The following is a 22759-nucleotide window of genomic DNA, read 5'->3' as shown; positions in this document are numbered from 1 at the left end:
AACTGATCTTGACTTTATTGTAAATTATTTCCTTGAATCTAGTGATAATTTTATTTAATTTTAAGAAATTCAAATTTAATTTTTGTTACAAAGTAACTAATTGATTTTTCAATGGCATGGAAGTATAAATAACCATAGTCCGATAGTAACAATTTTTTATTTGTGAGATTAGCATTAATTATTAGTAATGTGTTATTTATAATCCTTGATAAGATGCACTTCTATTTATTCCTCTTTAAAATGATAAATAACATACTTAACTCCGATATAAATTTGAAATCATCTTGACAATATATCATTAGTTAATAAGGACTAAATTGAAAGCCAAACAAATAAATATAATAATATTTTGTTAGAAGCCAATTTTATTTGAACTTTTAAAATATTTAGCTTTATTTTTCCTCTTATTTCTCGGTCACGTGCACGGCACACCGACTCAAGAAGTAGTAATCGTCAGCGTTTTTCCTATTTCCTCGTAACAGTGACGAGAAACACAATTCCATATTCAGGTGGTCCATTTTCTTAATACAAAATGACTAAAATACCCTTATCATTAACAAATTTCCTTCCGTAGATCAAGAAATTCTATTGTCATTAAACTGATTCTTAAGGGTAAATAACGAAATAAAAAACATATGTATATACTGAGCGCTTTTCTCTCTTTAGAGGAATTCAAACAGAACAGTATTAAAGGAGTTCTGATTTATTCCTTCAAATTGGATTTCCTATAGTATTTAATAGGTCAAAAAGATTCTGTCTTTTCATCTGGGGTTGTGTTGTATTGATCATAAATTGTACTATCATTGCTTTTTCCCTGGGGGTGGGGGGTGGTGGTGGTGGTGCAGAGTTACTCTGATTAAGGGGTCGGGGGTGGTGGGGTGGGGGAGTGTATTTTTTCCTTGCCATAGAAGCTAAAAACCTCTACATATAGTCCCCTTGTATCTCTCTTACTTTTTCTTCTTCACTAACACTCAAAACTGTTTGAAATATTCTATTCACAATCCTGCAATTCAACTCTAGCCAGTGAGTTTTCTTAACTATTTATGTGTTTTTTTCTTCTCAAAATCACTCTTTTATGCATTTTATTTAAGTGGGTGTTTTTCATACAGATTACTCTTTTATGCTTATGTGATTTACTTGTGATGTCTTTTTTTTGGGTGGGGGTGGGGGTGGGGGTGGTATTCTTTCCTTGATTTTTGGTTTTTCCTTGTGTTTTTTAAAAAATGGTAAAAAGGGTATGCAGGAGTTTTGTGGTTTTTTTAAATGTATGATCACCTGATTGTCATTTCCTTTAGGAGTTTACTGTTTCATCATTGTTACTCATAGAGTTTTCTTGGATTTTTTATGAAGTGGGTGTTTACATGGTGTTAAATCTTTAATTATTTGTGCCTTGTGAAATCCTTGGTTTTTCTTAGTGTTTCCTTAAAATGGTAAAAAGGGTATGTAAGATAAATAGGCTGCTATTATGTATGATCAACTGGTTGTCATTTTCTTGTAGATTTTTCTGTTTCAAGTTTTCTGTTTCATCTTTGTTACTAGGTTGGTGTCCTTATGTTTATTTGGTCTGATGTTAATGTAGATAACTATCAATGGAGCCAGCTGAAGTTACAGTCTCTGAAAACCAACAGCTCTGCCCTGACTCTCTGCCTTTTGCAAGAAGGTTAGCATTTTACATTTATTTCTTTTTTTAATGTATCATGGAGTTAGAAAAATAAATAGAAAAGGAAGGAACCTTTGTAATATGTGTGTTTTTTATGTATGATTTTGTTATGTAGTTATCAGTTAGAGGCATTGGAGACGGCATTAAAGCGGAATACTATTGTTTATTTGGAGACTGGTTCTGGAAAGACCCTTATTGCTATTATGCTTTTGAGAAGCTATGCTTATCTTCTTCGAAAGCCTTCTCCATATATAGCTGTTTTCTTGGTCCCGACGGTTGTTCTGGTGGCTCAGGTACTACTCCTAGCTTCCCAATCTAGTCCTTAAACTTCATGATCTTAATGTGTATATTTTCACTTCTGGCTATAGTTTGTAGAACTGTTTTATTGAGCATTAGTTTTACCACATTTTGTGACTTGTGATATTGTTTGAGGAGTACCCCTTTAGTTTGTGTTTTTTCTAAGGGCCTTGGTTTTAGGTGTATTACTGTCTATTTGACTTGGCCTAATTTTGTTGATCTTGCGATTGATAATTACAAAGCAAGGAGATGCTCTCATTATGCATACCGACTTGAAAGTGGGCAAGTATTGGGGAGAAATGGGTGTCGATTATTGGGATGCTGCTACATGGCAAAAACAGGTGGTCGATCATGAGGTATGCGTGAACTATATTTTATCTTTAGTGATATATTATCAACACTTGCTTGAGTAGACATGCACTTCCATTTTTGTCCCAACAAAAAAGTACTATATGTCGTATTTAAGTAACTTCAGTAATGGAATGCTTAAAATTTTTCCTGCCCAAAACGGCAAAACAAATGGCTATGGAGTATAAGCTAATAGCTTCTCTCCGAGGGAATTCGCAAACAAAGCAGCTGTTTTTTTGCCTTACAATCCTTTTTGTTTTGGCATGGGTCTCGGCAAATCTTTTAGACTTGAGTTTCAGAATATACATGCTAGGACTTAAGTTAGGCATTGTATATATATATAACATGGATGTCCTTGTCAAAAAATATATACCTGGATACTTGATAAGTAACCATCGTTTCTGTCTTTCAGGTGCTGGTAATGACACCCGCAATACTACTTGCTGCTTTGAGGCATAGCTTCTTAAAAATTGAAATGATCAAAGTTCTAATATTTGATGAATGTCACAATGCAAGAGGCAAACACCCTTATGCCTGCATAATGAAGGTATGTTTTTTGTACTCATCTTCTAACGGTATCACGCTGGACCTAAATTTTTATGCTCATCTTAGGGAGAGTGCCCTACTTACATCATAAAGAAGAAAGAATGGAGCAAAATTATATCAACAACATTTGATTTCTGTGTCAATGGATATTGACTACTATTGTTTACTTAACGCCACTTCCTCAACAGTATTTTATTTCAGTACTTCCTGTCTCTTGAGTGTATGTGTTGCATGTCACATACCACCTGTAAAAAGATAGATAAAAAAAGAGATTTGTGAGAATACAGGAATTAGATAAAAAAGAGATTTGAGAGAATACGGGAATACATGTCTTATGGCTGAATTCTTTTATAGGCACAATGTACAGTGTGTACATTTACCTGATGTGGCACTCTAATGCTCACGTCATTGCTTTTGTACATATGTGATTTAAGTCTAACTAGTCCAACAATCTTACCGCACCTTAGAAAGACCACTATAATCCTGCTTGAACATGACTTGTTATGGTGCTTGAACAAGTTTCGTCTTTAAGGATTGATTTTAATTTCAGGAATTTTATCATCGTCAATTAACCCTTGAAAGCGCACAACTTCCAAGAATATTCGGAATGACTGCTTCCCCAATAAAGACTAAAGGTTACTGACAATTAATTTTATCATCGTCAATTAACCCTTTGAGATGCTTTTACATCACACTCTTAGCAAACTGTCTTTCTGTGGATTGTCATATTCATACTTTTATTGCAGGTTCTAGCGTGGAATTTACTTGGAAAATGATTCGTGACCTCGAGAACCTTATGCATTCCAAGGTTCTCTCTAACTCTTCTCCTTTTATCCACGTGCAATATGGTCTTAAATGTAGTTCAAAGGATAGAAGCATGTTGTTTCCTCTTTTAAAGAATTTTTTTGGTGATGGCATCAACTTGATTTTTGCAAATGTATCTTTCTGTAATTCGTGTTTATTACTGGACTGTGCAAGCATTAAACTTTTTGCTTCTGATGCTTGTCGTCAGTTGTTTTTTGGGTAGCATGTCTTTTTAATGTATGCAAGTAGACAGACACAAGTAGATATATATTTAGTTCTTCTGATTGTGATCTGCCTTTGCAAATGAAGGTATACACGTGTGTCAGTGAATCTGTTTTGGCCAAGTATATCCCATTCTCAACTCCGAAGCTGAAGATATATCGACATGTGGATATTCCGTGCACATTGTTTGTTAGTTTAGTTTCTGACCTGATAAGGTTGAAAGACAAGGTAAGCATCAATTCTTTAGCCAACGGATTATGCCTTTCTATTTATAGAATGTTCATACATACCTTTTGTCTTTCTCTCTGGATTTACTCCCCTTTATATTCATATATCTTTCCCCCTTGGAACTTATATGCAGTATCATTTATCATTCAGTTTATGTTGGCTCTTCCTTTCTCTATATAGTAGTTGTGTGCGAGCGGAAAACGAGTAGTGCACTGAGAAAATAAAGGAACTTAGAACTAAACCTTAATCTATTCTTGTAATGAGATTAGAACAATCATGCTGGCTTGTTCAACATATGGGGTCTGCATTTTTGCTCTTTCAATTCTGGTTGTGTTTTCTTATCATTGCAGTATGAAGATTCGATTTCAAAATCAAGCCTATCTGATTTAAGTGCTGGTTCTGCAAGTAAAAGATTGTCAAAACTATATTCGTCCTTCATATTTTGTTTGAGTGAGCTGGGTGTTTGGCTGGCTTTCAAGGTAAATACGTCCCTTGCTTGTGCATAAAAAAATTAATCAGTTTGGCCTTGATCATTTTCCTAACATGAATTCGTTTTGAATCAGGCAGCCGAGTTCTTGTCCTCTGAAGAAACCGACTTCTTTTCATGGGGAGAATTAGATGTTTGTGCTCAAAGGATTGTTAGAAATTTCAGTTTGGGTGCATCTAAGGTCTTCTCGGCTCACATACCATCTGGTATCATAATTAGCAACATCCATTTTCTTTTCCTGAGCTGTAAATATGTTTTTTTGACTTCTTTCTTGTTTTTTCGTGCTCTCTCTCTCTCTCTCTACATAGGTTCACATTGGTCACTTGGTGGTGATATTCATGCAAATGTTGATGCTGGATATTTGACATCCAAAGTTAATAGTCTTATAGAGTCTCTTCTTGAGTACAGGTGAGAGGTCTGACTATTAACTCTATTTGTTAAAAGCATCAATGCCAATTCAATCTATTGAATGTTCTATAGAATAAATGGAAAAAACGTTGTCGGATAGATTTCTTAGTATTTGTGGACGAGAAAATGACATGCAATTTGGTGTTGACGGATTTAAATATTTTGGAAGCACAAGATGAGTGCTAAAAAATTTCGGTTCATGAGTCATTGAACTCGCAAACCATCTAACTGTAATGGAGGGAGCATTATGCTGCCTAAGGAACTCCCTTACATGACTGTGTACTTTCATCTAAGCTTTTGAAATAACATTGTACATGGTAGTTTACCGATGGTTTATGCTATTGCTTTTAATGATCACATCTTAATGTTAAAACTGTAATCCTCTGCTTCTTGTCTCATCTTATCTTGATTAAATGTGATGCTGGAGTCTATCACTCTATTTGCGCCTTGATTTTGAGATATGTCTTAAATAATGCAACTCTCTTGTTGGGAAATGGGATTTTCTATTTAGTGATTCACTGGCTAATAATCTTTTTTTTGTTGTTGACTTTTTGTTACCAATCCAATAGAGACCTGAAGGATTTGAGATGCATCATATTTGTTGAGAGAATCATTACAGCTATCGTTCTTCGGTCTTTGTTAAATGAGTTGCTTCCGGATTTAAGTGGTTGGAAAACTGAGTACACAGCTGGACATAGTTCTTTGCTGCAGTCACAGAGTAGAAATGTTCAAAATAAAATTGTTGAAGAATTTCGCAAGGGTGTGGTAAGTCCAGTTATATTTTTCGCTACTTTTGTAGATAATTTCTGAAGATTGGAAGTCTCATTTCCATGCAAAACGCTGCAGGTCAACATTATTGTAGCGACTTCTATTCTTGAAGAGGGCTTGGATGTTCAAAGTTGCAACCTTGTCATTCGATTTGATCCCTCAGCAACTGTTTGTAGCTTTATACAGTCTCGTGGTCGAGCTCGAATGCAGAACTCACACTTTATTCTGATGGTTGGGAGGTATGCTTTTCCATCCATTCCCTCCTCACAAATACAAATACTATCACTTGAGTATAATTGATATATGAATGTTTTAAAGGGTTCTATCATTATTGTTTTTGGTGTATTTTTCATTTAAAACATTCTATTTATGCTCTTGTCAGTTGTGCACATATTGAAAAGATTAAATTTGCTTCAGCTCTTGATTTTGTGCAATCATTATTGATAAAATTTGGAAGATTTAACTATAACAATGGACTGATTATCCTTCTATTTCTGGCTTAATTCCTAGCGGGGATGCATCAACTCTCACTCGCATGCAAAATTATATGCAAAGTGGGGAGATCATGCGGCAAGAATCATTACGCCATGCTTCTATTCCGTGTTCACCTCTTGATGATGAATTGCACGATGAACCTTACTATAAAGTTGAAACAACTGGAGCAGTTGTCACCCTTAGTTCTAGCGTGTCATTGTTATACTTCTATTGCTCAAGGCTACCTTCGGATGGGTTTGTACTGCATACTCCTTGCCACGTTCTAATGATTTGGTATCTTTGAGTACTTCAGGCGTTAAATGATGCACTACTGACTGCCGTTCAATGTGATTGTAGGTACTATAAACCCAGTCCTAGGTGTGCTATTGAGAAGGAAACAGAAACCTGCACTCTATATCTTCCCAAAAATTGCCCACTGCAAAAAGTTATTAGTGTGAAAGGGAATACCAAAATATTGAAGCAACTTGCTTGCCTCGAAGCTTGTAAAGAACTTCATCGTGAGGGTGCCTTGACCGACAATCTTGTTCCTGATATCGTGGAGGAAGAAGCCATCATCAAAGAATTGGGTAATTCTCACTTTTGGTCATAGGTTGTTTTTTGGACTAAAGTTACTTGCCTTCTAACCCATTATATTGCGCAGGATGTCAAATCTATACCGATGAAGAATTGAAGTACTTTCCACCAGAATTGGTTAGTCATTGTGCCAATGATACAGAAGCAGTGTACTACTGCTACGAAGTTGATTTGCAACATGACTCTTACAGCAGTTACCAGCTTTGTGGGATAATACTTGCTGTTAGGACAAGGCTCAAGTTTGACGATGAAAGATTGACCTTTGACTTGGATGTTGATAAGGGAAGCTTGCTAGTTCAAGTAAATTATAGTGGAGTTGTTAGACTTACTTCTGAAGAGGTGACTATAATTTTTATGACTTCTATCCTCTCTTTACTTGTCACCTGTAAAAAAGTAGGTAATACTTTTTATACTCTCTCCAGGTTTTACGATGTCAGAGGTTTCAAGTCAGTCTATTCAGAATTCTTCTTGACCGCGATCTGAGTAAACTGGAGGACGCTTTGGCCGCAGTTCAACTGCCTGTTGGTTCTGCAGTTTCTGATTATCTTTTGCTTCCATCTTTGGGTTCAACTCAAAACCCTCAAATAAATTGGGAATGTGTGAATTCTGTGCTGTTTCCTTCTCAAGTTCTTGGGGATAAGCATATTGATTGTTGTTCTACACAAGGTCGCAAACGCAGTGTGAACACCAAAACTGGGGTGGTATGCAGCTGCATGTTGGAGAACTCATTGGTCTGTACGCCTCATAATGGCTATGTGTACTGCATTACCGGTTTTTTGGATAATCTGGATTGCAACTCATTGCTGGAACAGAGAACTGGAGAATCCATTACCTACATAGAATATTATAAAAAGCGGTTTGTACAATTAACTACTATTTTCTTGGTGCAGCTTTTCCTTATATCAACTTTTGGTTTCAAAATATTAAGTAAGGTGCGGTTTACAGGCATAGGATCAACTTATGCTTTGATGGAGAACAACTTCTTAGGGGGAAACACATTTTCAAAGTGCACAATTACCTTCAAAGATGCAGAAGTCAGAAGGCTAAAGGTTGATCAAATGGCTCTCCTTTTATTATAATGTTAGAACTCAGAACTTAGTTTCACAGTTTAATGGAAAATCACTTATTCGTTTTTTATTTGACCTCCTTGGCCGCCTTTGCAGATTCAACTGAATCGTCTGTTGAATTACCTCCTGAACTGTGTTCCATCATCATGTCACCTGTCTCTATTTCTACCCTTTTTACCTATTCATATCTTCCTTCGGTCATGCATCGGGTTGAGTCCTTGATTATGGCCTCAAACTTGAAAAGGATGCACTCGTATCAGTGCACGCAAAACATTTTTATTCCAACCGCTAAGGTATGTGCTGCTATGATCTCATCACAGATTTAGCTCCAATTTAATCAGTCTTAAACTCTTAACTTTACACATAGTCTAGGGCTTGACTTTACATCATTGGACTAGTTTTTTCTCGACTTCCTTGTGTTTTAGCTGATTTGTGGTCCTTGTTTGGTTATTTTAGGTTCTGGAAGCAATTACAACAAAGAAATGCGTCGAAAAGTTTCATTTGGAATCACTTGAGACACTTGGAGACTCTTTTCTCAAATATGCTGCGAGTATACAGCTGTTCAAGACTTATGAAAATCATCATGAGGGTCTACTCACTGTAAAGAAAAACAAAATTATTTCCAATGCTGCATTGTGCAAGCTTGGATGTGCTCGTAAAATACCGGTAGGTATTCCTTGGTGATAGTTTAGTTGGGTTTTCATTAGGAGTTTGGATAGTATCAACTCCATGTCTATATTAATTTCTTCTGACTTATTTGCACGTGCACTTTAATCGAAGATCCTTTGTTGAATTTTAATTATTCCTGCAACCTAAAAGTTACAAACTATCACGTATGAACATTCTTTTCTACTGTCCCTTGCCCACACAACTAAGTCTAGTGTTTGTTATAATGAAAATTAGTAGTTATTTGCCATTGCTGTTATCTATGTTTGTAAAAATTGTCTACTTTTTGTCAGTGCATCAATTGGAGTACGTTTGTCATAGGACATGTCAATTTTGACAGACTGTTTTTGGATCCTTGAATAAGTAAATATGCCTGTGTATTCTTAAAGTTTCCTATAGTTGAGTCTTGACATTTTATTTGTTTAAAACTTCTGGATTGCCTGATGTGTGCTATCTCAATAAATACCTTTCTTTACAGGGATTTATTCGTAGTGAACCATTCGATCTTAAAGGATGGCTCATTCCTGGTGATAATTCTCAAGTTCAGAATTTCGATGAAGAATTGCTGATGCCTTCTGTAAAAATGTATAGTAGGGGAAGGCAGAAGATTAAAAGTAAGAGAGTAGCTGATGTTGTTGAGGCACTGATAGGTGCCTTTCTCAGCTCAGGCGGTGAAGTAGCGGCTTTGTCATTTATGAAATGGCTTGGGGTCGACATTGATTTTGTAGATGCACCTACGCCGAGGCACTTCCCCATGAATGCTGAGAAGCTAGTTAATGTTCGATACTTGGAATCACTGCTAGATTACAAGTTCCATGATCCTTCTCTGCTTGTTGAAGCTCTAACTCACGGATCTTACATGCTACCTGAGATTCCACGATGCTATCAGGTTATTCTCGTAAATAAATATTTATCCATCTTGATGTTGATTGCATTTTTGCTTCTTGTGGTTGCTCTATCATTAAATCGTCAATTAGTTGGATCTATTTCTTGTATTCATTGACCTAAGTGGCTCGGTAAAACTGCTAGTGACAAGGAACAAACTGCACCGTTTAATTCATTCAAGTGATTTTTTCATGATTTTATTTGAATCCTGTCTTGCCGTTGTATCTTATTCGAAGTTCAGATTTCCTTTTCCTGTTCTGTTGTAAGGTTGAAGTTCTTACAATTGCGGATCTGAACCAATTCTGTGTGGACTCAGAATGAGTATCTAAAAAACAAAAGCAGTAATCGGACGTTGTTTCCAATTGACTTGTAGTCTTCCATTAGCAATCTTGTGAACTTAATGTTATATGAACAATGAAATATATCAAGTTTGATATATCCTAAATCTAGGTAACTTTCTTGATTCAACTGCTGATGATTTACGTGGCTATCTAGCGCTTGGAATTTCTTGGAGATGCAGTGCTAGATTATGCTGTTACAGCACATCTCTATTTCAAATATCCGGGACTGTCTCCGGGATTCATTACTGATTTGAGGTCTGCCTCCGTAAATAACGAATGCTATGCTCAAGCTGCTGTTAAGGCTGGCCTACACAAACACATTCTTCATGCTTCACAAGATCTGCAGAGACAGATAGTTAATACTGTTCTGAATTTTGAGAAACTAGATCCCGCGTCTACGTTCGGATGGGAGTCCGAAACTACTTTTCCAAAGGTATTGCATACTTGACTCATACTTAGAAATAACACTTCATCTGAAAACCATAAATTATAGAAACAGAAGGAAAAAGTTAGCGGAAGCTCTTTCCGCGATGAAAGTGTGAAATTGGGATAGATGGAATATCCAATATTTTGTTTTAGGTTTATTAACTCGTTTCCTTTCTGGTTCGATATAGGTGCTTGGAGATGTCATTGAGTCTCTTGCCGGGGCCATCTTTGTTGATTCTGGCTTCAACAAAGATGTTGTGTTTCAGAGCGTACGAACTCTACTGGAACCGTTGATTACCCCGGATACAGTAAAGCTCCATCCAGTCCGAGAGTTGAGTGAACTATGTGACCAGAAAGGTTATATAAAGAAGAAGAATGTTGTCTCTCGTGAGAACGGCGTGGCGTATATTACAGTAGAGGTTGAAGCAGATGGTGTTAGTCACAAGTTCACGTGCTCGGAACGGGACAAAAAAATGGCCGAGAAGGTGGCTTGCAAAAATGTACTAAAATTGCTGAAGGAATTTGCATCTGATGCTTAGCTGTAGTTACTTTTCTGCGACTTCAGGTTGCAAAATTTTCATATGTTTTGGTTTCTGCCCTTATTGTGTGTTCCTTTTGTATTCTGCTATTATTTCAAAGTGCGTTGTTTGTTTTGATTGTCATTTGAAATTTAATGTAAGATGCGTATTATTAATATTATTATTGTTGTTGTTGGTGGTGTTTTGTGCTATTATTACTTGCTTTCTTGGGTATCATCTGGGAGAAATCAGATAAAGTGTATATCCCTTTGGACCTCAGAAATATTAAATTAAAAGAAAAAAATGAAAATAGAAAAATATGAACTCATCGTGTTGACAATAAAGAAGTTGAGTTTTCTTTTTGGTGCTTTCATTACTTCTTCCATATAGTATCTAATCATCTGCTTCATTTCTTTTCCTCCGTTGTCTGATACCTGTTTTAAGACATGGATTAATCTGAAGTTTAAGACTTGGATTAATCTGAATTTGCGTCGCGTAAACTTCATAAAAGTAAAAACGCTACTTATAAAAAAATTATTTTCAAGGCTCGATTTGAGACTTTTGTTTAGATAAGGAATTCTATTCCTCCTACCAAAACAAGTAGTAGTATTTGTAAGATTGAGAAAGTTGTAGAATTATTTGACTACAAATTGATAAATGACACTTGTATTGGGTGATCTTACGTTTTTATCCAGAAGAAATATAGTTATTATCTATTTATTTCTCGTGGTTTCTTATAGGTTGCTTGTGGGACTTTAATTTCTTTGAAACTCTTATTCGACGTCTCTTTTTCTTTAAAATCTATGCGATTCAAATTCTTTAAGATCCCATTTATTTTTATTTTTTAAAAAATGAATGAATAAACCGGATATGAATAAATTTCTTCTGGAATAAGAAGAAATATTTGTATACGGTCGAAGTATGCCTCCGATTTATAGGCTCGAGGTTCCGTCCTAGGCCCGAGTCCGGGCGAGGTAGAGTTCGAAATTGGTGGACCAGGCTCGAGCTCGAAGACAGAGTGCAATGCCTGGATAGGAGTTCGAGGAATATCGAAGCCAAGTGTGCTCGACCCCGAAATAGTACCGTTATGGGTTTGTAACAAAATGAGCTAGTTTCCTGCTACGTCCCCAAGATCATGGCGCAAATCCCGGAATATGATTGTACGATTCCGTACTAGGCGGTTAGACAGCTGTATCAAGAATATTCCCTACTGTAGATAAAAATATTTCATATTTAGGATTCCCTTATTATATAAAGGGGGACGCCAATCATTTATAGGACATATAATCACTCAGAAAAGAATATACTCTCTACTTTTTGCCTATTGTTCATCAGCATTGTCCTTTAGCTCTGTTGCTCTTGCTTTACTTTTCTTACTTTATTGCTCTTAGCCTGTCTCGAGGTCACCATCTCGAGGTCATTACTGTCAAGTAACATTGGTTTGATTCACTTTTCTCTTTCATTTCTACTTCATATTTCTTGATTATTAATTGGTATTGAACTAAATCACATATCTTTAAAACCACAAATTAAATTTAATTGTTACTCGTATTTTCGAGGTAAACAGTTTGGCGCCCACGGTGGGGCTAAAGATAATAGTGATTATTTCTTTACTGATTCTTATTACACACATTATTTTTACACTTTTTCTTGTCAATAATTTTTGTTTCTTAGGCTGAAACATGTCTAGCTCACAAAATGCACCTGTTCATGACAACGAAGGTCTTGGTGAAAATAACAATGTAGGGGTCGGTGTACCACCGGTAAACCCTAGGGAAGTGCCAAACATGGAACCGGTTGATGTTAGTTCTCATATTTCTCTAAACGCGGATTTAGGCACAGACCCCGGAGGGAGTGTACGCAGGGAGGCCCGACCTGGTGGCCAAGAAACATAAGGAGTGAATGATGGGGGAATCAGCCTCCAAGTGATATCCGAGATGCTGCAAGCCCAACAGATCGCCATTGCTCAACTTCAAAGCCAAAATAAGACCCCGAGTGTAGCTAAACATGAAATTAATCGACGTGCTGAGCCAACGCCGGAAAGGCCAAATGGAAATGACTCGGGGACTGACCCCACCATTATGAAAATGCTTGTAGAGCTCACTAAGAGGATCGAGTCAGGAGAAAAGAAAATTGAAGATAACGATAAGAAGGTGGAGACTTATAACTCCCGTGTAGATCAGATACCGGGGGCACCTCCAGTTTTGAAAGGATTGGATGCCAAAAGGTTCATACAAAAACCGTTCCCCCAAAGTGCGCTCCGATGCCTATTCCTAAAAAGTTTCGCATGACTGATATACCCAAATATAATGGGACAACCGACCCTAACGAGCATATTACTTCATACACTTGCGGGATCAAAGGAAATGACTTGAATGACGCCGAGATTGAATCAGTCTTGTTGAAAAAATTCGGAGAAACATTGTCGAAAGGAGCCATGATCTGGTATCACAACCTACCTCCTAACCCTATTGACTTGTTTGCTATGTTAGCAGACGCCTTCGTGAAAGCACATACCGGAGCCATAAAGGTGGCCACGAGGAAATCAGACGTCTTCAAGCTAAAACAAAGGGACGACGAGATGTTGAGGGAGTTCGTGTCCAGGTTTAGATGGAAAGAATGGAATTACCACCAATCTCCGATGAATAGGCAGTACAAGTTTTTGTACAGTGCTTGAATGAAAGGAGCTCGATAGCGTCTCGACCATTAAAGCAGAACTTGATCGAGTATCCAGCTGTGACATGGTCAGATGTGCACAACCGTTATCAATCAAAAATCAGGGTCGAGGATGATCAATTAGGAGCCCCCTCGGGTTTGGTTCATCCTAACAGGTTCACGGCCAAATCCCCGCGGGATACAAATAGGGAATCGAGATCAAACAAGGAACGGTATCAACCATATGTCGATCGAAGAAACAACGGTCCAGGTCGGAACGCTCCTCGGAACTATCGGAGAGACAATCCAGGTCAAAGCTCTCGGAGACTCATGAGTAAAAGCGGATTCAATAAGCATACCGATCCCGCAGAGGCACCTCGATTATCGGAGTACAACTTCAGCGTAGATGCATCAGGGATTGTGTCAGCTATTGGAAGAATCAAAGACACCAAGTGGCCCAGGCCTATTCAGACTAATCCCTCTCAAAGAAACCCGAACATGGTGTGCAAGTATCACGGCACACATGGTCATAGAACAGAAGATTCCAGGCAGCTAAGGGAAGAAGTGGCTCGGTTGTTCAACGAGGGCCACCTTCGAGAATTTCTAAGTGATCGGGCTAAGAATCACTTCAAGGAGAGGGATGCAAGGAGAAATGAGCAAGAAGAACCACAACATGTAATCCACATGATCATTGGAGGAGTCGATGTCCCTCAACGACCTGTGTTCAAATGCACCAAGGTGTTGATCACGAGAGAGAAACGGACTCGGAGCTATCTCAGCCCCACAATGATGCCCTGGTAATCTCTATCTTTTTAAATAAAATTCAAGTTAAACGTGTTTTAGTGGATCCAGGTAGCTCAGCGAACATAATCAGATCGAGGGTCGTGGAGCAACTCGGCCTACAAGATCAGATTGTACCTACATCCCGGGTCCTCAATGGCTTCAACATGGCAAGCGAAATAACAAAAGGAGAGATTATCTTGCCAGTAAACGTTGTCGGGACCATACAAGACACCAAGTTCCATGTCATCGAATGTGACATGAGGTACAATGCACTCCTCGGGAGACCATGGATACACAAAATGAGGGCAGTGCCTTCAGCTCTTCACCAGATGATGAAGTTCCCGACGGAGGAAGGAGTAAAAACAGTCTACAGAGAGCAACATGCTGCAAAAGAGATGTTTGTGATCGAGGAAGTGGTGCCGATACCAGAGTCCTTGACCTCGGAGAAACCGAGCTCCAAGGGTAAGCAGACGGCTAAATAAGCAATCACAGCCCCCAGCCTCGACGGAGTCGGAACAATAGGTAATCGAAGGCGAAGAAGAGGACTTCCTTACTCCTCGAACCTTTGCCGTTCCCGAAGAGTCCGATGCAACCAAGTCAACTGCCCGAGAGAAAGGTATACCTGGGAACGGGGTTGACCCCCGAACTCAGGAAAAAACTCATTCAGTTTCTTATTGATAATATGGATTGCTTTGCTTGGTCCCATTTAGATATGACAGGGATTCCACCATGCATCGGCTAAGCACCGATCCAGGTTCAAACCGGTGAAGCAAAAAAGGAGGCCTCAGTCCGAGGTAAAACATGCCTACATAAAAGATGAGGTAACCAAACTTCCTAAAATAGGATCCATTCAGGAGGTAAAATACCCCGAGTGGTTAGCCAACGTAGTTGTAGTTTCAAAAAAAGGAAACAAGCTTAGAATGTGTGTAGACTATAAGGACTTGAATAAGCCATGTTCGAAGGATTCTTTTCCATTGCCAAACATCGGTCGTATGATCGATGCCACGGCCGGCCACGAGATCCTAACTTTTCTCGACGCCTATTCCGGGTACAAACAAATTCAGATGAACCTGGAGAACCAGGAAAATGCTTCATTTATTACTAAATTTGGAACTTATTGATACAACATAATGCCCTTCGGGCTTAAAAATGCAGGAGCTAAGTACCAACGCCTAGTTAACAAAATGTTCGAAGAACAAATCGGTAAAACAATGGAAGCCTATGTCGATGATATGTTGGTTAAGTCCTTGCGTGCAGAGGGCCATTTATTTCATTTGCAGGAAACATTCAAAATTCTAAGGCAATACAACATGAAGCTTAACCCGGAGAAATGTGCCTTCGGAGTTGGCTCGGGTAAGTCCTTCGGCTTCATGGTGTCAAATCGGGGTATCGAAATCAATATCGATAAGATCAAGGCTATCAAAGATAGCACGATAGTGGATAGTGTGAAGGCCGCGCAAAGGCTAACAGGGCGAATAGCTGCTTTGGGTCGATTCATTTCGAGGTCGTCGGATCGGAGTTACCGGTTCTTCTCCTTGCTCAAAAAGAAAAAGGACTTCGCGTGGACCCCGGAATGTCAGCAAGAAAGCGATATCTATCGAGCCCGCCTTTGTGTCATACCCCAAAGGTAGATGAAAAACGAGAAGCAGCACTTGTTCGAATGACCGCGCAGAAGCAAAGGATCGAAAGAAACTACAATAGAAGGACTAACCTCCGACATTTCGGAGTTAGGGACTTAGTTCTACGAAAGGTCACCCTCAATACTCGAGACCTGAAGGAAGGAAAATTGGGCCCGAACTAGGAAGGACCATACCAAGTCCTCGGAATTGTTGGTAAAGGATCTTACAAACTCAGCACGATGGAAGGTGAACAACTGCCAAACAATTGGAACATATCATTACTCAAACGATACTACTGCTAAGGTATGACTTTATCCTTTGTCCATTTGAGTTTAAAACTAACTTATTACAGATTTTCGATCGAAGATTTCGAAGGTACGCGATCTCGAAGACACCATTTTTACGTGAAGGCCTTAGGTTTTAAAGCATGCGTTGCACTCTTTTTCCCTTAGATCGGATTTTGTCCCAAATGGGTTTTTCCGGCAAGGTTTTTAATGAGGCAACAATTATGTGCTACCTAAGGAGGACTCAACAGTATCCAAGGCTTCTTTTCAATCAACCTCGAATACTGGGGGGCATCACCCTTGGAGGTTATATTTTCAAGGAAAATACTTCACCCCTAAGAGGGCCCCGATAGGAAAACTTTGTAATGGGCCAAACGGTCAGATGACCGTGTCCATATAGAATAGTCGAGCCCCGATGGCAAAACATGTACGCATATATCAAATTACTTGAAGAAGCATTCTGTTTATATCAAAAACACTTTGTGTCTCAAAGAAGTCTACTGTTATACGAGCTCTACATTTATAATCCTACGGGAAACGGCTCAAGAGCCAAAGCATAAAAGCACCCCCGAATACTCAGGGACTGTCATCGACAGTCAATACATCCGAGTCACCTAAAACTCGAACTCATAAGACCTCAAAGAGGCATCCCCTCGAAACAAAGGCCAAGGCCAATATACTCGGGGACTAACTTTTCAAACAAGTTCGAAAAGTTATCGGGAAACAAGTCCAAGTGACATACCCGAAGGCTACAGCCATATTAAAGACTACAGTCACGTAAAAAGGCTACGGCCTAAATAATGCGGCTTAGAGACGTCCGACTTCCGCTATAAAATCAAAGACCTTCAAACACTTTGTAAAAATCGGTTAAATCAGGCTACCCTCTGCAAAAGAAAAATATAAAGGGCTTCGATAAAATTTAGCCCTCGAATAATATAAATGCTTCGATAATATCAACCTTCGAAAAAACCTCAAGAGGTATGCGATTTTCGTCACACAAACAGGTTGCCAATAAGGTTCTGATACGTCGAACCCTCGAAAAACCCAACGGGTACAAAAAACACATGCCAAGGCATATAAAATTTTTACTAAGTCTTTTAGCCGAAAAGAGGGAAAAATTATATAGCCGTTCTAGAGGCCGAATTGGCCAAACTTAAGGAGACTAAGGGCCAACCTAAAAGAGCCTAAGGGCCGAAATACATAGAATTAGAGACCCCGCTCTCACTCAACTCGGACTCAAGAGTCCCGACATCTCGAGCTCATATCGAATCGATTTAAACTTAGCTCGAGGATTATTATATCTATCGATAAAGACCTAAGGGTTTATAATATCCCGAGTCCAAACCAATTCTCGAACCAATCATTCAAGTTATACAATCGAAGTATTCCATAAATAAAGACAAAATGAAATCCAGCACAAGTCGAAAATGAGATAAAAAGTTCCTCTTGTATTTCCAAAAGGTGATTACAAAAGATATCTACCCAAGGGATACTTGCACAAAAAATGTGAATAAGGAAACCTAAATCTACTTCGGCGGCTGCGTCTTCAAGATTAGTATCTTCGGGGGCCTCACCATCGGGGAACCCATCTTCGTCTACTCCACTCTCGGAGCCACTAGCTGAATCATCCTCATCGGAAAGCAAAACGGCAACCTCTTCTTCCAAGGTCTTCGCTTTTTCAATATCGGCTGAGAGATCGAAGCCACGAGCGTGTACCTCCTCGAGGGTTTCCCTCCGGGACTGTCGTCTAGCATGGTCGAGTGCACATGATAACTTAACTTCGGCCGCAATGGAAATCCCCTTGGCCCGGGCATTAGCTGCTTCGGCGTCGGCTCGGTACGAGGACATAATTGCCTCAGCATCAGATTTGGCCTTAGCCAGCTCAGCAACAAATTTAGCCTTGAGCCCCTCGATTTCTTGGCCTCGAGCTAGGCCATCCTCCTTCACGCTTTGGAACTGACGTTCGAGTGAAGCCAGCTGCTCCCGAAGGGTTTCTTTCTCAGAGGAAAGATTGTCCATGCCTTGCCTCCAATCCTGGGTTTCGGCCTCCTTCATCTTGAGCTCCTCTCGAAGCTGCTCCACCAGTCCCCCCTTTCATTGGAACTGCAAAATAAAAATTATTAGAAGACCGAGTGGGTTGGTCCATGACAAAACTTCAGAGGGAATATTACCTCTTCGGTAAGCTCGGATTGCTGTTGACAAGACATTGCCAATTCGGCTCGAAGATCGCTGATTTCCTCCTCCTTCTTGACATAGAGGGTTTTAAGACTATCCATCTCTTCCGAGATCTTCTTAAGCTCGGCCTCACATCGAGCAAGATCAGCTCGAGACTTGGGAAATATCCTTTTATGGAGCACCACAGCCTTCATAAAAAAGGGGAAAGTTAGATTTAGAACAACACAAAACAAAGCGCAGGCATAATTCTAAAGGACAGAAAACTCACTTGTTTGAAGAGTCGACGAGCCTCTTCAAAGATGAAAGAAACATCCGGGTCGGGGCCGTCTTCAATCCCTGCAAGGCATTCTCAAAAGATGTCTTGCCCTTCGTGGCTCGCCCCCACTTCAGAAGATCTCATGTTCTGAGCATCTCGAATTTGCCCCTCGGAGAACTCGGGACCAGGCGGTGAGTCATCCACATTGATTACCCCAAGCGACCCACTCGGGGCACTCTCTTCTATTTGAAGGGGCTTGGGATCGGGGCCCTCGGCCTCACCTTCCAAATGGCCTCGTAGGCGAGGTGTCTTTTTTCTACCCGATGGCTCGGGGACTTTGTTTGAACTCCGCTTGGAGATCTCTTCGGCTCTGGAATGAACCACATCAACCATCAACGGTTCGACAAAATCCGAAGCACCGATGTTTCCTCTTTTATGAGCTACCAACAAGCAGTCATCATCTTCTTCTTCCTCCTGATCCCAAAGGCGTTGGGCTATTTCCGGAGATAAGGCCACCGTATCGGCCTTGGATTTTCGAGCCGCACTTTTCTTGGGCTTCGAAGGATTTGCTGGTGGCTCTCTTTTTCTTTTCTTTTCTTTAGGAGGCTTCGGGATCTCTTCTTCACCAGCCGGGGCCGGCCGCATAGCAACGACGTCTCCGAGACCTGCACAAAACTGATATAAGTATTCCACTAAAGAAGTACAAGTAAACAAACAAGAGAATTCACCATGATTTTTGGCCTCCCATCAGCCCTTGGCCAAATCTCGCCAGCAACGCTCCGAATACGAGGAAGTAGAAGCCAGTTTTCGAACCCAGCCTTCAAGGTCCGGGACTGCACCAGGAAACCAAGCAGTAGCTGCGCCATCGGAAAGGGGTTAGACCAAGGGAAAAGATAAAGCCGAGAAAAAGAAGAGAAGATAGGGTATAAAGTTACTATGCACTTACGTTTCATGTTCCACTCCTCGGGGAACGACATCCAATCAACAGGAATTAGGTCGGAGGTCCTGACTCGGACAAACCAACTCATCCACCCTCGGTCTTTGTCCTCATCGATACTGGAGAAGAGAGATTTCAAGGATCGGCGTTGTAGTTTTATCAAGCCACCTCGGTAAAGTCGAGGACTGTACAGCCTGATCAGGTGGTCGAGGGTGAAAGGCATCCCCTCGACCTGACTCGAAAAGAATCTGATCAAATGAACGATTCGTTAGAATGAAGGGTAGATCTGGCCAAGCGTCACCTGGTATCGACGACAAAAGTCAAGAATGACCGGATCTATGGGACCCTGAGCTGGAATTATAGGGCCCAACGTGAATGGATAGGTATACACACTTAAGTACCCCGCTTTTTTATGTAGTGATGTCCTCCTCGGTGGAAGGGATCACCACGTCTTCGTTCTCCCACTTGCAGTCATTCTTTACTTGTTGGAGCTCGTCCTCGGTTATCAAACAGACGTATCGAGACATGGGCTCGCATCGACCTGGTGTTGATACAGGTTTCTCGATCTTGAAATCGGATGTTATTTCACATGGCGGGGGAATGCACTCCTCAATACGAGGGGGCACTACCGCTTTACTCTTGGTCGATCGAGAAGATGAAGAAGCTTTTTCTTTTTGGGGAACCGATTTAGATGTCTTAGCCATTATAATGCGGAAATTCAAGAAAATGGAGAATGTTGATAATGAAATAAGAGCTAATAGAAGAGAAGGGAGAATTCAGAGAACACCTAAAAAGTTCGCTGCAAAACTATAAATTTATAACAGGGCCGGCCGGAGCCTAAGGCCACTAAGGCAATGGCCTTAGACCCCCAAAATACTTAGGGCTCCAAAATCTAGAAATAATATATGTAATATTTAATAATTTTGCACTATTGATAGAATTTTAAATTATTTGGTTAAGATAGTTATATCTAGAAGTTTTACACATCTTAAATTGTAGTTACTAGTTGTTTCCTGTTTTAAATTCGTCCCAACTTAAATCGATCTTCATACAATGTTAGTTTAAAATAATTTTTCTTAATTCTTTGAGTCCCTTTGTAGACATTTTTCAAGCTACTTTGATAAGTAACTATTAATATTCGCCCTTAACATTGAATGGCTCTTGAAATATAGTACTTACTACATTATTATTTGTTTCGACTTATATTTAGAATTTAAAATGCTAAGAGAAACTGTATAAGTAGAAGAATACTGTAATTGGCAAACTCACTCAGGTAAAAATTGTTAATTCAATTACTGTTAGCAATTTCTATATTAGTTGCCTCCGTTGAAAAAAAAATTCAAAACTAAATCAATAAAGTTCAACATGATAACACAAGAGATATCAAACAAATCGGTTAGCTATTGACAATAATTAAAACGGATTATAACTTCTTTAGATTTCGATAAATTATAAGAGAAAAAAATTATTAAAAATATTTAAGGCCAACTTTTTGTTTTTCCCTTAGGCCCCTTATTATGTCGAGCCGCCCCCGATTTATAAAGCTTGTTCTTTTTCTAATTTTCTATAATAAAATCCATAATACAAAAGAAAGGGAATGTTAAATATTTTGAAAAAAAATGAAAGTAAAATCTTGTGGTGAGAGTTTTTCTCCCTTATGCAGGACAAATTTATTTATTTAATTTGAGAGATAATTCTTTAATATTGAGAGAGACAAAGGGGTCGTTCGGTTCATTAGATAAGCAATAATAATCATGCGATATATAAAATGCGGGTTTAGTTTATCGAGCATTTGGTTATGTGTACTAATTAGTCTCGAGAACTATTTTATATTAAAATAGTGGTGATTAGTTATCCCATAAAAGGTGAGATAGTTAATCTCATGAGATTATCCTTATTTATCGCCAAACGACCCTTTAAAGAATGTGGTGAAATGATAAAAGATTTTCCATTAATATTTAAGATTTTCGAATTTTACAGGAATAAAATTCTTTTTTTTTAAATGTGCTTACACTCCATGGCTGAAGTAGAATTTTCACCAAAGGGATTCAAAAAAATAAAAAAAGTAAACACGCGAAGATAGGAGTGACCATCGGTCGGTTCAGTTCGATTTTGAATATTATCGGTTTTGCCTATCGGTTATCGGTTTACAAATATCATAACCCGATAACCAAACCGATAAGATATTGATTATCGGTTATCAGTTAATCGGTTATCGATCATTATCGGTTCGGTTATCGATTTACCCGATAAGATAAAACAACTAAAACAATTTCGCAATATATAAAACTGTCGAGTTCTCAATTATCTTGAGCCAGAATTCAAGAAATAGATCAGATTTCCGTTGTCTTTGACAACTTTCTGATGCATAAATATAGGATTACAAAGGTGGAATGGAATATGATTGTATTGTTAATAAAACGTGGTCTTGTATCCTTAAGAACATTTAAACAGAAGTTTACTGCTTAGGATTCCTAATATTCCAAAAAGAGAAACACTTGTTAAAATTATAAGTGGATAATGCAACAGCACCAAATTTATACATTTCTTGTCAAAGCCCATTTCATTTTTCATAAAACAGAATCTCCAAAAACGTTTAAAGACTAGACAAACGATTAGAACAAGATCTACAAACAATAGCAGCGCAGCGCACACACAGCACACCCCCAAAAAACTCCAGAGCCAGAATGCTTTCAAACAAACTAAGAAAAAGATGAAGATGAAGCAACTAAAAACTTACACGCCGGCCTGAGTCTTGACGGGCTGACTGGTGAGGGCGTGATGCGACTGACGAGTGACGCTGGCCTGAGTCTTGACGGGATGACTGGTGACTGGTGAGGGCGTGAGCCGTGAGGCGGAGAACTGGTGAGGGCGTGAGCCGTGGTGAGGCGGAGAACTGGTGAGGTTGGGCTGTAGGGGTGCGGCGGAAAAATTGAGAAACTCAGAAAGAGAAACTGACTTACTAAGAATTGAGAAAGAATAGGAAAAACTAATTATGAAACCCTAGTATAGTATGTATATACTTATGGGTAAACTAGTAAATTAGTTAATTCTTATTGGGTTATCGGTTTTTACCCAATAACAGAATTGCAAATCGAGCCCGAATCGATAACCCAATTAAAAAAATTTTTAATTCGTTACCGAACCGTTAACCCAATAACCCAATACCGATAACCCAATAAATAATTAACGGTTCGGGTTATCGGTTTTACCCGATATATGCCCACCCCTACGCGAAGAAGCTAAGAGAATTCAACCTCTAATATATATATATATATATATATATATATATATATATATATATATATACA

General features: G+C 39.1%; 1 protein-coding gene across 2 annotated transcripts; it reads left to right on the top strand.

The window, feature by feature from the left end:
• Positions 1-887: 887 nt before the first annotated feature.
• LOC109219001 (endoribonuclease Dicer homolog 2) lies at positions 888-10861 on the top strand. 2 transcript variants are annotated; one of them, XM_019383402.1, is made up of 23 exons: positions 888-1023; positions 1580-1660; positions 1776-1953; positions 2200-2313; positions 2718-2852; positions 3402-3486; positions 3598-3659; positions 3965-4105; positions 4456-4584; positions 4669-4798; positions 4901-5000; positions 5570-5765; positions 5847-6007; positions 6279-6497; positions 6600-6829; positions 6904-7175; positions 7259-7692; positions 7782-7885; positions 8000-8196; positions 8360-8569; positions 9048-9458; positions 9950-10228; positions 10410-10861. In XM_019383402.1, exons 2-23 carry the CDS (start codon positions 1590-1592, stop codon positions 10758-10760), a joined length of 4209 nt encoding a protein of 1402 aa, XP_019238947.1. In that variant the 5' UTR covers positions 888-1023; positions 1580-1589; the 3' UTR covers positions 10761-10861. The 2 variants fall into 2 exon arrangements, with proteins under 2 accessions (XP_019238947.1, XP_019238948.1); XM_019383403.1 differs by lacking the exon at positions 10410-10861 and having other exon boundaries at positions 9905-10042.
• The last annotated feature ends 11898 nt before the right edge of the window (positions 10862-22759 follow it).

The sequence above is a fragment of the Nicotiana attenuata genome, unplaced genomic scaffold, assembly GCF_001879085.1.
Source record: "Nicotiana attenuata strain UT unplaced genomic scaffold, NIATTr2, whole genome shotgun sequence".
In the NCBI taxonomy this organism is placed as follows: Eukaryota; Viridiplantae; Streptophyta; class Magnoliopsida; order Solanales; family Solanaceae; genus Nicotiana; species Nicotiana attenuata.
This window is presented reverse-complemented; position numbering and strand designations above follow the sequence as displayed.

Excerpts from the sequence above, each read along its gene's own strand:
- LOC109219001 (XM_019383402.1), top strand. The coding sequence starts at position 1,590 with ATGGAGCCAGCTGAAGTTACAGTCTCTGAAAACCAACAGCTCTGCCCT. Across the intron at positions 4,106-4,455 it reads TGATAAGGTTGAAAGACAAG|TATGAAGATTCGATTTCAAA; the intron begins GTAAGCATCAAT and ends TTATCATTGCAG. Across the intron at positions 9,459-9,949 it reads AGATTCCACGATGCTATCAG|CGCTTGGAATTTCTTGGAGA; the intron begins GTTATTCTCGTA and ends GTGGCTATCTAG.